This window comes from Marmota flaviventris, chromosome 16 (assembly GCF_047511675.1).
Source record: "Marmota flaviventris isolate mMarFla1 chromosome 16, mMarFla1.hap1, whole genome shotgun sequence".
In the NCBI taxonomy this organism is placed as follows: Eukaryota; Metazoa; Chordata; class Mammalia; order Rodentia; family Sciuridae; genus Marmota; species Marmota flaviventris.
This window is the reverse complement of record NC_092513.1, coordinates 73,601,573-73,616,084: the sequence shown is the minus strand read 5'-3', so window position 1 is coordinate 73,616,084 and position 14,512 is coordinate 73,601,573. Positions and strand designations below refer to the sequence as shown.

Here is a 14,512-nt window from a genome sequence, read left to right as displayed (position 1 = left end):
AACTGAGTACAAGCACCTTGAGAGGTGCTCAGGGCATTAAACTGACCTGCACCTGATGTGCACTGACCAGCCCCTCAACATCTCTGATGGATTTTCTCATAGCAGATGGGAACATATTTCTAGGTCCCAATCTGAGGCTTTTCAAAGTGTGACAAATGGGGATCTTTTATTTCCCATCCTAGAAATTTTTTTAACCCAACTACGATTGTAAAGTGTGTGACACTTGTGGTGGTGTATCAGATCGGGGGACCTCCCCTCCCCCCAGAAAATGGTGCTTTTTAAATTAATTTTTTTAGATTTATCAGAAAATGGAGCAATGATGTAGCTACTTTATTCTCCAAAGCAAACCTGAGCAGGTTAAAGTCAGCAGTAGGAAAACTCCCTCAAAGTGAGTTTAAACAGCCCACTTAGAAGAATTTTTAGCTATTTTCATGATAAAGAATGTGCATGTTAAACAAATTACACAGACTTTCTGTCTTTCCACATGAGCAACCTGAAATCTTGGCCTGGGCAGGTCATTGGACTCTGTAATTCTATTCCAGGCCAATTCACATAGTGGACAAAGCCACATCCCCGCCGCCTTAGCTCACTGCTGAGTTTTTAGACATTGACGGTGAACACAGGACACTTGTCTGCCTGTCATGCAGAATACACTAGATCCTCTCAAAATGGTCTTTGATGAAGCCTGTTTCAAAGGGACTCCAAATTCATTGGTAATGCTCGCTTGAAAACACACAAAAGAGCTACCGTTTTACCCCTGGAACAGAGACATCGGATAATCCTGGTATCAAAGGCCCCAAGCCAAGACAGCTGTGCTCTCCAGGTGAGGTACAGACGTCCTCTCCAAGAAGCAGGTGACTGTGCACAACCCCCCATGAGGCCCAGACTGTTTTCAGGCAGTCCACAAGTGCGCAGTGGGGAGCTGGGATTGAACTGGCTCCATCAGGGTCTACTGGCTTGGGGCAGATTTGACCTCATCTGCCCTGAGGAGCAAGTCTCCAGGGAGCCTTAAAGCCTTTCAGGTCACAGGTCACTGGGAAACGCAGGAAACGCCACAAACCCTTCCCCTGGAACAGTGCAAACCTGCATCTGCCCTCCGCAGCCCACAGGGGAGGCGGTGGGAATAGGCTCACAGAGGTCAAGGAATCAGGCCTGCATGTCCCAGAGTCTATGGATCATCTGCCACCACCCAGGGACGTACCCCTTCCAAATACCATGATGTGCCCAGGAGCCAGGAAGGCTGGCAGGAAGTGAGCCTGGCATGGACACGGTTCCAGCCAAGCTCCTGGGACCACCTGCAGCTGGAAGCAATAATCCAGCCGCACCAGGACAGTATGGAGCTCACCAGACCACACTCTAGCCTGCCACTATGCCGACCTGGATTTCCTTACAAAGCCTGCTAATAAAGGGTGAGGACTCCCCGCCCAACAGCTGGTCTCACAGCTAGCTGCAGTGACCCTATTCCATGTACTCACAGGCCAGAGAGGTGGCGCTGGCCGGCAGCGTAGGAGGCAGGAGGTGCTGGTCAGCCTCAGGCTCCTCGGGCTCTTGCTGCCCAGGCTGCCCGGCCTGCGCATGGTAGGTCACTTGGACCTGCAGGGGGGCTGGCGGACCCCTGGTCTTATCAGGGCTGCCTGAGTCCTTAGGCTCCTGGGACTGCAGCGCAGGCCAGATCCTCTCCCGACGCCACTGGATCAGTGCCACGCGATCGCGGATGGACTTGGCCACAATCTTCACGTCACTCTCGTGGAAGAATCCAGAATCGATCTGCAGAGGCAGTCACGTTGTCAGTGCCTTGGGAACCAGCTGACCCCCACGTGTGCCCTGCCACCTGCACTGTGGGCTCCTGCTTATGGGGTGCTCTTCCGAGGGTCCCCTCACCTCCCACCTGAGTGGTTCCTCTTAGGATGCTTTCGTCTTCCCGTGAATAATCACCCAGCTTTGAAACGAATCTGCAGGGCCCTGCTTTCTGAACCACAGCTAGTGCAGAGCAGGTGCACTGACCTGCCTTCTAACTGGAAGGCAGAGGCCTATTCTGTTACTTGAGAGCGGAATAGTGTGCACTGATGCTTGGCAAAATCCTAAGATACATTTATCACACAGAGTGTTTGAGCACATTTGTCAAAGAGCCCCCAGATCTCCAGGAAGCATCGTGAGCTTGCAGAGAATATTCATAGCAAAGCCACTTTCCAAAAATAGAGACTCCTTTTGAAGGGGCTGCTGGCTGGACTGCGGGTGGTGACTGCAACACACGACACATATCAGCATGAACACTCCAAGTCCATAGGGGCCCCCTCTCCCCTCCTGAGACCTCAGCACTGAAGAGACCAGTGGGGCTAGGCAAGCTGCGCCTCCCAGAGAGGGAGCAGTGTGCACAGAGGTCTCCTGGCACAGGGACCAGGGCAGTGTGGACGGAAGCACATATGTGGTGGGCAGCATGGCTGAAGGTTATGACCATGCAGCGCTGACCCACAAGAACCTACATAAGGAACAAGGGCAGCCAGGTTCCTCACCATGGAAAGGCAAGAATCCGGAACAGGACCTGGTGGTGCTGGTGGGAACTGGAGCTATTGGTGACAACTATACAACAGACATAAAGACACAAGCATGCACAAAGGATGAGAGAGAGTGTGTGTGTGTGTGTGGGTGTGTGTATGTCCTTGTGAGCTCTGTCCACCGTGAGGGCCTGGGAGCAACACCCATAGCCCAATAGGAAACCAGAGCCATTGCAAGGACCGGTGACTCAGGGCGGGGCAGAAAAATAATGAGAATGAGCCACTGTGGGTACGTGCTCGGGGGATGACAGGGACGTGCAAAGTGACACAGGCGCCTGTGCCAGGGTCACTCACTGGCAAATCTGGGACAAATGAACAGCGATACAATGATGGTTTGAAAGACATTTCCTCAAATTTTGACACACATTTTATCTATGGGGCTGGTACAAATCATCTGTGGGGTGTGAGGGACAGAGTGTCCTTGCCAGCACTGGGGGCACAGGGGTGTGTCCCTGTCCTCCCTCCCTCCCTCCCCCCCTTTCCCTTGGACATCGCTGCTCCAGCTGAAGCCATAGCAAGAGCTGCTCCGTGCTGAGGCCCCCACGGCAGGCAACCGGGGTCTGTGAAAGCCCATCAGGTCTGAGCCACCGCCCTGGCTGACGCCTGAGCCACCCCAGCCCTGATCTCAAGACCACACAGAGCATTTCAAGCACGGCCTTGGGGCAGTCTGCTGCGAAGAGAGCTCAGACGTGGGAGATGAGCTAGGGGGTCCAGCCGAACCCTGGGCTGCGTCTCTGAGAGACAAACGAGGGGACAGTCTGCTGGACAATAACATTTACATAGTTTCAAAGAACCTCCCCACAGGTCACACACCAGGGACACAAGATGAGAGAGACCCCACGTGGAGAAGTCACAGGCGGCATCCTGGGAAATGTGACCGTCAGAACCGTGTGCCCCGGGCAGGCTGTGGCAAGGAGACCTGTTCTGGGAGATGGCTACAGACGCACGATGGCCTGACTCGGCAGGGCCAATCCCTGAGGGCTGCCTGGGCCTTCCTGAGGATCAGACCACAGAAGTCGAGGGACAGAAAGGGCTGAGGGGACATGTGACACTGGTTTGAAGCTCTTGTGTGTGGCGGTGTTGCTGGGACACTGGGGACCTGAGCAACCCAATGATGGGACAGTGGTGACATGTTGATGACCCTTTTGACGGGGACCACTGTGTGTAGCTGTGCAGGAAAATGTTCTGTTTTGTGGGAAATTGGAATAAAAGTACTTGGGGCAACGGGCAGGGGGTTGGCAACCTGTTCTCAAACGCTACATGGAAAAAAGTTCTTTGGAGTGCTCGTGCAACTTTTCCTTGAGTTTGTGATAATTTCAAAACAATTTATTTCCAAAGAGAATTCTGCTAGAGAGAAGGAAGCTGCCTCACGAACACACCCAGGAGAGACCTCGGTGACTCGGGAGAGGCAGGAGCAAGCCAGACACATGGCCAGGGGAGGGTCAGTGGACAGGAAGCCAGAGGTGGGCACAGTGTCCTCAATCTACCTGGGAAGCTCCCTGGGCACAGGACATTCCTTACTCCCAGAGAAGGGCACCAGCTGGGGGTCGGTTTCTGGCCTTAGAGTCAGGAGAGGACTTTTCCAAGGACCCCAGACTCTCACCACAGGGACCTTCATGGGGAGGCTGAGGACGGACAGGCCTGACTAAGGTCAGATGTGGGCTGCAGTAGGCAACCCCATCAGCAGGTGGCGTCTCTGTCATCGATCCTTCAGGGCAGTGTTCAGCAGGACCCAGAGCTCATAGGCGAGGCTGTTCCTCAGGCCTCAGGTAACCTCAGGTCACAGAGCCAGTGGGACCCATGGGACCAGAGGCTGACAAAGAAACCACTGCCTGCCCCAGGTTATTTCTGTTATCTGTGACACCACAGCTACAGCCTGCCTTTCCCCACCTGTCTTTGGGGTCTCCCAGCCTTCCTCACAAAAGCATTTCTATTTCCTCCCAAACAGGAAAGAATGCATCCAGGTTCAGTACTGGGCTGGCGTGTCCCCGTTACTGGGGTTCTGAAGGGCTGGGCCAGGTACCCTTCCTCTCTGCTTCCTCCCTGGGGGCCTCACAGAATGCACCCCTCCCTCAGCCCCGTCCTGTGCCAGGCTGATCTGCATCCCCGCCCCATGTCCCCATCTTATCCTCGCTCCTCTGGAGGTCATTCCAGGAGACTGCATCTGGATTCTGCACCTCGGTTTGTTAAGCGCAGTCTCAGAGCCCGGTGTGTCCCCAAATCATGATACAATGCCACATGGCAAGTTCCCCTCCAGCTTCAGCCCAGGCAGGGGTTGGTGGCAGGAACCCAGGAAGGGGTGGGGGCTGGACCCCCAGTGATGATTCTGGATTCTCTGGTGGGTGTAAAGGAGGGTGAGGCTGGGACTGGAAGCCGGACAGGCCTCCTGGGGTCCAGCACCCACCCTGAGGCCTAGTGTGGGGCTGTTGTGGGAACGGTGGCTTCCAGCTGGTCACAGGCTGGGCCTGTTCTGTTTCCTTGGCAGGGTGGGGTGTGTGTGGCTTTGTTATTGCTCAGTAACTGGACGCAGTCATGCCCTTCTGCGTGGATGCGCTATTTCACGGATGGCAGGTCTCATGATGAAAATATGTAGTAAGAGACAGGAGGTGGGGGAGGGAGGGAGTGGGGAAGAGGAGCGGGTGGGCCTCATTGGAGCCGACACAGGGGCAGAGCCTCTGGGTCCAGCCAAGTGCCAGGGACAGGCTGAGGTGACAGTTACGTGCACAATGTCCCTGTCCTGCAGGACGCCATGTCACTCTCTGATGACAAACAGAGACGAGGGGAGTTTTGAGAAGTACATGATCTAGGAACAGCTAAGCAGAGCCTGGGGAGGAACGCCAGGGCACTTCTGGGTTTGGGACATGGCTGTCTTACAAGACAATCAAAGCCAAACTGGGAGGCTAAGGTCCTGCTGAAGCCCAGACATTCAAAATCCACTTGTGTGGGATCTTGGGAACCTTCCAGGATGCACCAACCACACTGGAATCACTGTACTGAACCCCGACACCCCTGTCACACCTTGGCCATCCTGTGTACCTGACCTCCCAGCTCTGCTCCCAAATCCCTCCCACCTTGGCCAGCACCAGCCGGGCACAGGCTCACTTGCAGAAGGAACGAGAGAACGTTGTGAGCCTGCTCTTCCTGAGTCTCCTGGGCCCCAGTAAAGCTAGGACACTCACAGTCCTTATTCTTGCCCCTGGTAGTCCTGATAGAGGGTCCCTGCAAGGCCAGAACCAGTGTAGCACCTCGAGAACCTGTCAGACTCCCTCCTGCCCTTCCAAAAGGCTGCTTTCCCACTTCTGTCACCACCAGCCCAGCACCAACAGCCAGCACAGTGTCCCTAGAAGGGCAATCTCAGCATAGGCCCTCAGCACCAAAGCTTAGCTCTCACACCACACACGCCGGGCATGCAGCTCACTTAACCCATATTATTTGCAATAAAAAGCATTGGGGGGGGGGGTGCCACATTAGTGAATAGAAGTTGTGTCCCTGAAGGCCCAGGATGGGTAAGGCTGTGGTCATCTGAACGCAGTGCACAGTACACCTGGACCATTAAATGGGAAAATGAACCTCTGCACATCACGTCGGAGCAGCGCTATCACAAAGCTCCTGCCAGCAGTCACAGAGCTAACGGATTCCCTGAGATCTACTCACAGCAGCAATTTCTGTGTCTGGGGCAGGGATGTGAGCAGAGGCAAGCCAGGTGAGGGTGGGCGGGCCTGGGAACATAGGTGACTACTTTGCAGCATCTGGAGGTGACCGAGCAGCCAGCCCCCCAGAGAAGTCATCCTGGGCTCCAGCCCAGCAGTGGGACGTCACACCCACCCTCACCCTCACTGTAAGACCTCAGTCGTGCACTTGGGCCATTGGACAAGGAAGGTCAAGCCCGAGCCAGGCCCCAGGCAGCCCCAGGAGGTGCCTCTGCCCCAGGCCCTGGATGCCTAGGCCCTGCACTCTGGGCACACCGTTCAGGCAGGGGGTGTGCCGGAAGCAATCCCTCTTGCAGTTGTGGCAAGGCCAGGGTAGCACAGATATACCCCCAGCAGCCCAGCAGCCTGGGACCCCAGCAGGATCTTAGTTCACCCTGACCCCAGAGACATGTGGCAAACCCCAGGAGCAGCTCCGTCCCACCCCATTTCCCTCACCAGGGGACATGGCTACAGGAACCCTGACCTCACTACACAACCCAAACCCACTGCCCCACGGACCCCTGGTGTGCTCTGGCAGGCAGATGGACGTGAGGAGCAGAGTCTTCAGGTAGATGAACAGAAGGTTCCCAAAGCCACCCTCTCAGCTCCAAGGGCTCACCCCCTCCTTCCATGGCATTATCAAGCCTCAGGTTCCCCATCTGAGCAGGGCCTCAAGGATTGTAGCAGGTATACCTGTGTAGAGTGGCGTCCCCTCCACCATCCCTAACCCCATCCAGGGACATGTCCAGCTCTGCTCACGGGAGGAGCAAGGAACCCCCAGCCTGAGGACCTGTGACTCACAGACATTTTCAACAAGGTGTTATGTTCAGTGAAAAGCTTATTTTAAAACAAATTAAAAGGGACAAAGGCCTTTGGGGCAATGACATGTCAAGCTGATGGGTCTCCTGCATGGGTTCGTTCCTTCTCAGTTTTCCAGCTAAATATTAGTGGCTCGTTTATTTCTAATGTGCCACTTTCTTATTTTGCAAAACCAAGGCCTTTCTGGGCTCTGTTCTATGTGTTTGACCCTTGGTGACTTCCTTGCTTTTGCTCCTCCTGGTACAGACTTCCATGTCCTTCTTGTCTATCTGTCTGATTTACTGTCTAAGTCAGTTCATCTTATTAATAACACAGACGTCTGTCCATCTCCTGGCCCTACACAGGGCTCTCAGAAGCCCATAGCTGCCTTGGCAGGACAAGACTTCCACTTCTCTGCCTCTGGGAAGTCAGCTGCCCACAACACCCAGCAAACAAGCCCTAACTGGACAAGGCTGTGACCATCCCCCTCCTGTCCATGAACTTCAACAGCCCCTCCCAGCACCGATCATAAAAATATTCTGTCTGTTCAATGTGAGAGTCACAGGCTCCGTGTGCATGAAGCACTTGAAATGTTGCCAGTGAGAGTCAATTTTACATTTTAATGAAATTAATTAGACAAGTGCTCTACTGCTGAGCCACAACCCCAGCCCACCCCCCACTTTTTTTTTTTTAAATGCGGTGCTGAAGATCGAACCCAGGGCCCTGCCAAAGTGAAAATATCTAATTTTAAAGTATTACAGTTTCTTTTAGAAACAATTCAAAGTACTTGACATGCAATATAGAAGCTTAATGGTCATCAAAGAGCTCATGGATTAAGCCAAATTAGTTCCTTTTATATACACTCTCTCACTACATAAAGGGAATACTTCCTGGACTAACGTATTTGTATGTTAAAAGTAACTCGCAATTGCCCAGCAGATACACAATTATGTGCAGAATGGGTTGGGATGCTATCTTATGATAATAAGACTAAAAAAAAAAAAAAGAAATCAATTAGATTTCAAATAAACTACAATTTTAGCAGGCACATGTGAGCTACCATTTGGGATGTCGTAGGCCTTGATGTCATAGGCTTAGAGAATCAAGTCAGAATAATTCAGCCTGGCATTCATGGCTCTAAACCCTATCACCTGTCCCCGCCCCATACATTCTGCATAATCATGAGTACATCATTATGTCCAGCTCGAGTCTGTGTGGCCCCCCTGTGTCTGCCTGGACTGCCACTTTTGCTGTCTGTGCTTGTTGGTCCCATCTCCTGCCCTCACCCCCTGCAGACTCAAGGCCTGTTCCTGAGGCACAGCCCTGAACCCCAGGAAGAAAGAGGCCACTCTCCCTCCCCTGCAGACAGAGGCATGGTGGCAAGGAGGGAGCAGGAAACAGGAATGGAACTAAGCTCTTCTATTACCTTTCTAGGTGGGAAAATACCAGATCCCAAAAGAATCACCATGGAAGCAAATCTGGCAAGAATCTTGTCAAAGCAAGCAAGGCCTTTCCTTCCTGGAGAGTCCCAGCTCCTGGCTCACTCTCTCCCTTCCTGTTGGACTCCTCCCTCATGCTATATCTCAGCCTCCCCTCTCCCGAGGCAACAGAGGAGGATCCCAGCTTCTCCATCACTGAACACACACACAAGCAGCCAGGTTCCCAGGCCCCTCCTTAGGACTGCCCATGCTCCTTCTGTCCCGTCTGGCTCTTGTCCCTGCAGGGCTCAGCTCCTACTAGGGAAACTCCCTGTGGGCAGCTTTCATTCCAGTCTTTAGAAACCACATGCCCCTCACACACCTGCACCCCAGACTTGCTCATGGCCTGTCTGAGCCCACTTTCTGGGCACATCAGGCTGCACAAGGTACCCACATATTACCATTTCCTGAGCCACTTCATCAGGGGTCTCCTTCTCTAGGTCAAAGGTGAACTCTATGGCACCATTGTCCTTGGGTTTGCCCTTCAGCTTCTTGGGGTCTTCCACCCAGAGCCGCAGGGCAATGGTGGACTTCCTGCCATGGTCCTCCTCTGCAAGTTCCACTCTGACACCAGTGTCCTCTGCAAAGAAGGCGTGGCTCAGCAGGTCCTTGATCTCGTACCTGGAGGGAGAACAGCTCACAGGCAGGGGCTCGGGGACAAGGGGCTTCTGTGCCCAGGCTCCCTGTGCAGTGCCTGCATCCACAAAAGGGCTGTGGCCACACACTCACACATAATATTGAACATGGGCAAAGGCTGCCACCCCTTGCAGCTGGGCACTGGGCAGGCTGTACTAGAAAGTTCTCTGACTTTACTACTTGGTGGGCCCTGAGGATGGCACCCAACAGCATTCATTTGCCTTCCTACAAGAGACTACAAGGAGATGAGAAAATGTTCAGATCCATATCTGAACCGACCTTACTGCACTACATTTTAAGACTTCCATCTTCTCCCCCATTATAAAAAGAAAACAGGCTCATTTTTTAAATCCGTCCACTATACAGACAAAGCCCCTCCTGATATGCACTGAGCTTCCATCCCCACTTGGTGCTGGGTGGAACCAGAGGAGTCAGAACCCCACCCCCATGTACTCCCCCCAAATGCCATGAGGGGGTTCAGGCCTCCCTGAACCCACCCGAGGTGGGCATGCCGCCTTAGAGATAGACTGAACAATTGATTACAAAAAATAGGCAGCCCAGAATTCAGAAGGGAGGGAAGGGGCTGAGGCAGATCTGGAAGCCCCAGGCACAAAGGTATTCGCTGAAGTTGGAGAAATGGACACAACTTCTAGGAACAACTAGAGAAAAAGAAAAAAAAAAGGAGCAGAGGAAAGTCCCAGGTTCTCAAACACTATAGGCTGGGATGGGAATGTGTTCCCAGACAGCAGAAAAGGACATGAGCCTGAGGGTGGCCCACCCCCTCCCCCAGCTCCCCAGCTCCCCAGCCTGGTGTCGCTGTGGCCTGAGCCAATCCATCTGGCCTCTGAAGTTCTCTCTTGTTAGAATGTGGCTCTAAATACCAGCTGGAGTGGTTTCAGCTGGAGAAAGACCCAGAACCCAACACCGCACTGGAACTCACCTTTCCTCCTTGTTCTTGCAGATGCACTCCCCAATAATCTCCTTGATTTCAGGATCATGCACTTTCTCAAAGCTGGCTGGCTTGATGCCCTGAGAAGGATAAAGCAGAGTCACCTGACACCATTCAGGAGCTGACAGGCGCCATCTCCACCCCTTGCAGAGAAATTGCCTCCAGGCATGATAGCAAAACCAGTCTTGGGCTCACCCTACAGAGACTACAAGGACACTGGACAAAACAGGCCAAATGGCCACGGTTGGACACTGGATGACAGGTGGTGCAGGATGTTGGGCTCAGAGAAAGAAACCCCTGGAGCCCTCGCTCTCACAGCCCAGCTCACTGCCTGGGACAGTTCCCAGACTAAGTAAGGCACAGAACCCAGTAGAGCAGGGGTCCCGCTGAGTTGAAGGTGGAGCTCAGAAATCAGGAGGGTGAGAAGGCCAAAAGCAGAGTTCTGGAGAGGGTCTCTGCAGAATAAAGAGGTGGATGTCTGCATTTGGTCCCCCTGAGTCTTTGCTTAGTACCACACCACAAATGCATAGTCAACACCACAGGGTTGGCTAGAGAGCTACCGGGGAGCTGGAGGCAGAGCCATTCCCAGAGTTCACACAGAGCAGAGACAATGTAATGCGTATGATGTACAGCACGCCATCGAAAATTACTAGATACCCTGGGAGGCAGAAAAATGTGACCCAAGACCAGGCAGGAAAAACAGTCAACAGAAACGAGAGAGTGCTACAGCCTACAGACAAGGAGGTTAAAACTCACTGCAGCCATATACAAATCTTAAAGGAAAATGTATATTATGAGGAACAGAAACGATGGATATTAAAATAAAATTTAAAAAGAGGGAGGGACCAGAAATGAATAACATGACATCTGAATTGAAGGTCTCACTGGAGCAGATCAACCACCAATCAGACAGCGCAGAGGGGAAACCACGGCAGCAAGATCCATCAGAAACAGGGCACAGAGAGAGATGGCCACAGAGGCTCTGTTCTGCTCATTTCAGAATTTGGGACACTATAGCAAGGATGAAATAGGCACATGACACATATAAAACTAAGAGAAAGGGATGGGGGTTGGGATAGGAAAAAAAATTTGAAGAAATGCTGGCCAAAGATTTTCCAACTTTGATGAAAATTCTGTGCCCAAGGATGAAGCACACTCCAGCCCTAGGCAAGACACAAAGCAGAACAGGGAAGAGATCAGAGAGTTGTGTGAAGCCACAGAGATCCACTCTTTAATCTCTGCCCCCACTGCGGGAAGCCAGGAGCCTGGTTTCCTACCATTTAGGTCTCTGTATGGAGGACACCTTCTCCAGCTACCGTATATCTGTTGAAGTATGTGGCAGCCACCACAGACACCAGCCCCCCAGCCTCACACCCAGGTTGATGGCCCCAATCCCCATCTCCATGGTGACCATCACCCTGGCAACAACACACAACGCAGCTTCCACCTGTGCTGCAGAATCTGACACTGGGGTTGACACCTCAAATATAGCAGTCAGTTTCTGGAAAGGTGTTGATCAGAGCTTGGCTGCGGAGCCTCCCCTGAGTGGAGCCTCCGGGGCCTCCCACACCAGCTGCCCCGTCATCTGGGAGGAAGAACCGCAGCGACGCGGTAGGTTTGACGCTTCCCACAGACCAAGCCTTTGTAACCACACCTGGGATTCCTCCCCACAACCCCTCCTTGAGGGGGCACGAGTGCTATTTGTGGTCACTGCTGCTGGCTGAGGGCCAGGCCAGGAGACTTTCAGGCAGAGGGGCAGGGGAAGGTGGTGCCAGGCTGAGGCCAGTCGCTCCTCGGCCAGCCAATGCTCACTTGCTCCTATGCCGAGGGACCATAAATGCAGCCCCGCAACAGAAACAGGATCTCAGAAGCAGGGCCCCCAAGGGTTCATCTGCAATCTGCTCTTGGGGTACGGGGCAGGGAAAACGAATTAAAAAGTATTTTAAAACATTATCACAACAAGATTTAGCCTTCTTTTGAAAGCCTTGTCCTGGCTCTTTGTGTGTGTGTGTGTGTGTGTGTGTGTGATTTAAAGACCATAAAATATGAATTTGCCCAAAGAGACTGAAGCAGGGAGGGAGGAGAAGGCAAGGAGGTTGAGAGAGATGTGCACACAGAGCCCAGCTCCTGGAGCCCCCAGCTACGTGGACATGTGTGAAGAACCTCAGACCCCAGTCTGCCACACACCCCACTGGCCCAGAGTCAGGAGCACACTCAGCCCTGAACCTGGGGCCTTTCCATCCCCACTCCCAGGACAAACCACCGTCCACCACAGTGCAAACCAGAAGCCCAGAGGCCCCTCCCCCCACCCTCCCCAGCACCCACTGCAGACCACCCTCGCTCCCCTCAAGGAACTCTGTGCCAGCATGTGGGCTTCTGTGCCAGGTCCAAGAGATTGCCAGCCAAAGACTCTCCCCCGCCGCTGCCCACAGCACACACCAGAGGAGCTCCATCAAGTGACTGATGACTTAGAACTAACCGCCCAAGGAGAAAAGCAGGGACCATCTACGAAGAGGGCTCAGCTGCAGGGATGGCTCAGGGCAAAGCTGAACCACCTTCCGGCCACCCAGCTGCATGGACAAGTCACATGCCCGACGTGGGCTGCTCTGGCTGTGTGCTCCCAGGCTGAAGCGGAGGCAGTGAGGACTCTAGGGACAGCAACACCTGTGGCCAAGGTCAGGGGCGGCTCTGCGGACCTTGTGGCCTCAGCACAAGAATCAAGATGGGACAGCACGGAAATCAGCACAGAAAAGCCCTGGCCTGGCCACTCCACCTCCACAGGTTCTGTTTTCGTTCCCTTGTCCAGTGGGGCCACCACAGAGGGAGAACAAGGCCCATCTGTTTGTACAGCTGAAGCCATCTGATCAACTCAAAAATCACAGTGACAGCAGAACAGGGATTAAAGTTCCCAGGCTAGCCAATGGTGACAGCCGCCCAGAGACACGCTTCACTAGGGGTGATGGCTTGGTGAAAAGGAAAACAAACTGTGGTTCCAAAATAAAGAAGATGGGGAAGCCAGCAACCCTGGTCAGCCACAGCGGGCCCCCAGGGACAGCCAGCCTGGCCAGGCACACCTCCTGCAGGGGCCCTGGTGGAGCTTCAGCCTCCTGAGCCTCAGTTTCCTTGACATCCTGGGCCTCCCAATGCTGCACGTGTGGTAGCCTCTGAGGCAAAGCGCTGCCCAGGGTGCCCGGTCACTACCATCATGGTTGCTAGGAGACAAGCCTCAGTGTCCCCATCTGGAGGATGGCCATGCTCTCTCCTTTTCTTATGTCACCATGGGGACTTTCCCAAAGCCCGCAGAGCCAGCTGAGGCTATGGTCCACACCCACGGCCACATCCTCATTATCAAAGAGCTGGATGGACTCACACAGGTGACCTTGCGGTAGATCTGCGCAGCATTCTGGCACTCTGAGTAGGGGTACTCCGAGGTGGCCATCTCCAACATGCACATCCCGAAGGCATAGACGTCAACAGACTCATCGTAGTGTTCCTCGTACATCTCGGGCGCCATGAACTCGGGCGTACCTGTGCCAGGAGCAACAGATGCAGTGGTCAGGTGGCCACAGCCCAAGAGCAACAGGAGCCAGTGCCCAGGAGCCCCCTCAGCCTCTCAGAGCCACCCAACCTCCTCCCCTTTCGCCCCATGGCACTCTCAGGACACCCAGCTCTACCAGGTCCATTCTGGCCCCCATGATTCAAACAGGTATACTGTACAGAAGAAGCTTCCAAAACTTCCACCTGGAGCCTTCTAATTCCAGCACTGTGATCAGTTCACAGCATACCTGCTGCCCACAGAGCTAAGAGACCATGACCTCCCAGAGGACACGTCCCTACCCCGGACACATCCCTCACTTGTGGGTGGATATTGTGCCCCTGAGGACAGGCTCCGCACTGGCCAGCACCCACTAATCCAGAACAGACAAACCCTGGTGGTCACCACAGAATGTCTTGTAACTGCAAAAACCCAGGAGGCCCTAAGTATTCCCAAACAGGGGAATGGCTAGGTTTGCTGGGCACACCTCACAACAGAGTGCCACATAGCTCCTGTGGCTATTGTGGCAAAAGATAGCAAAATGGCAACTACCTAGCATGGTCCACAGAGTCCTTAAGACGGGAACTGCTCAGTGTATTAAACACGAAAGATCCAAACAGTATTGGCACTGAGTCTGTAAGGATCTAGAAATGCAGGACAGGCTTGTAAAATAAACTGCTCAGGGCCTCACCTGTGTGAAATAGCACTCCCAGCCAGATGGCTCAGTGGGGATAGGGGGGTTGATTTTCCTTTTACTTATTTCTGGATTTTCATTTTTTTTTTTTTTTTGATTTCTGGGTTTTCAAATTTTTCTATAATGAGATTTTGCTTTAATAATCACAAAAGCTTTTCATTAAAACAAGTCCTACTAA

The 14,512-nt window shown here is 53.3% G+C and overlaps 1 protein-coding gene across 1 annotated transcript in view; it reads right to left on the bottom strand.

Moving 5' to 3' along the window:
* The window catches only part of Wnk2 (WNK lysine deficient protein kinase 2), a 119,688-nt gene that overhangs the window by 59,961 nt on the left and 45,215 nt on the right, over positions 1–14,512 (bottom strand). Inside the window, 4 exon segments of the mRNA XM_027950983.2 lie at positions 1,476–1,767; positions 8,922–9,141; positions 10,097–10,185; positions 13,476–13,633. Of these exon segments, the coding sequence (XP_027806784.2) occupies positions 1,476–1,767; positions 8,922–9,141; positions 10,097–10,185; positions 13,476–13,633 (759 nt within the window).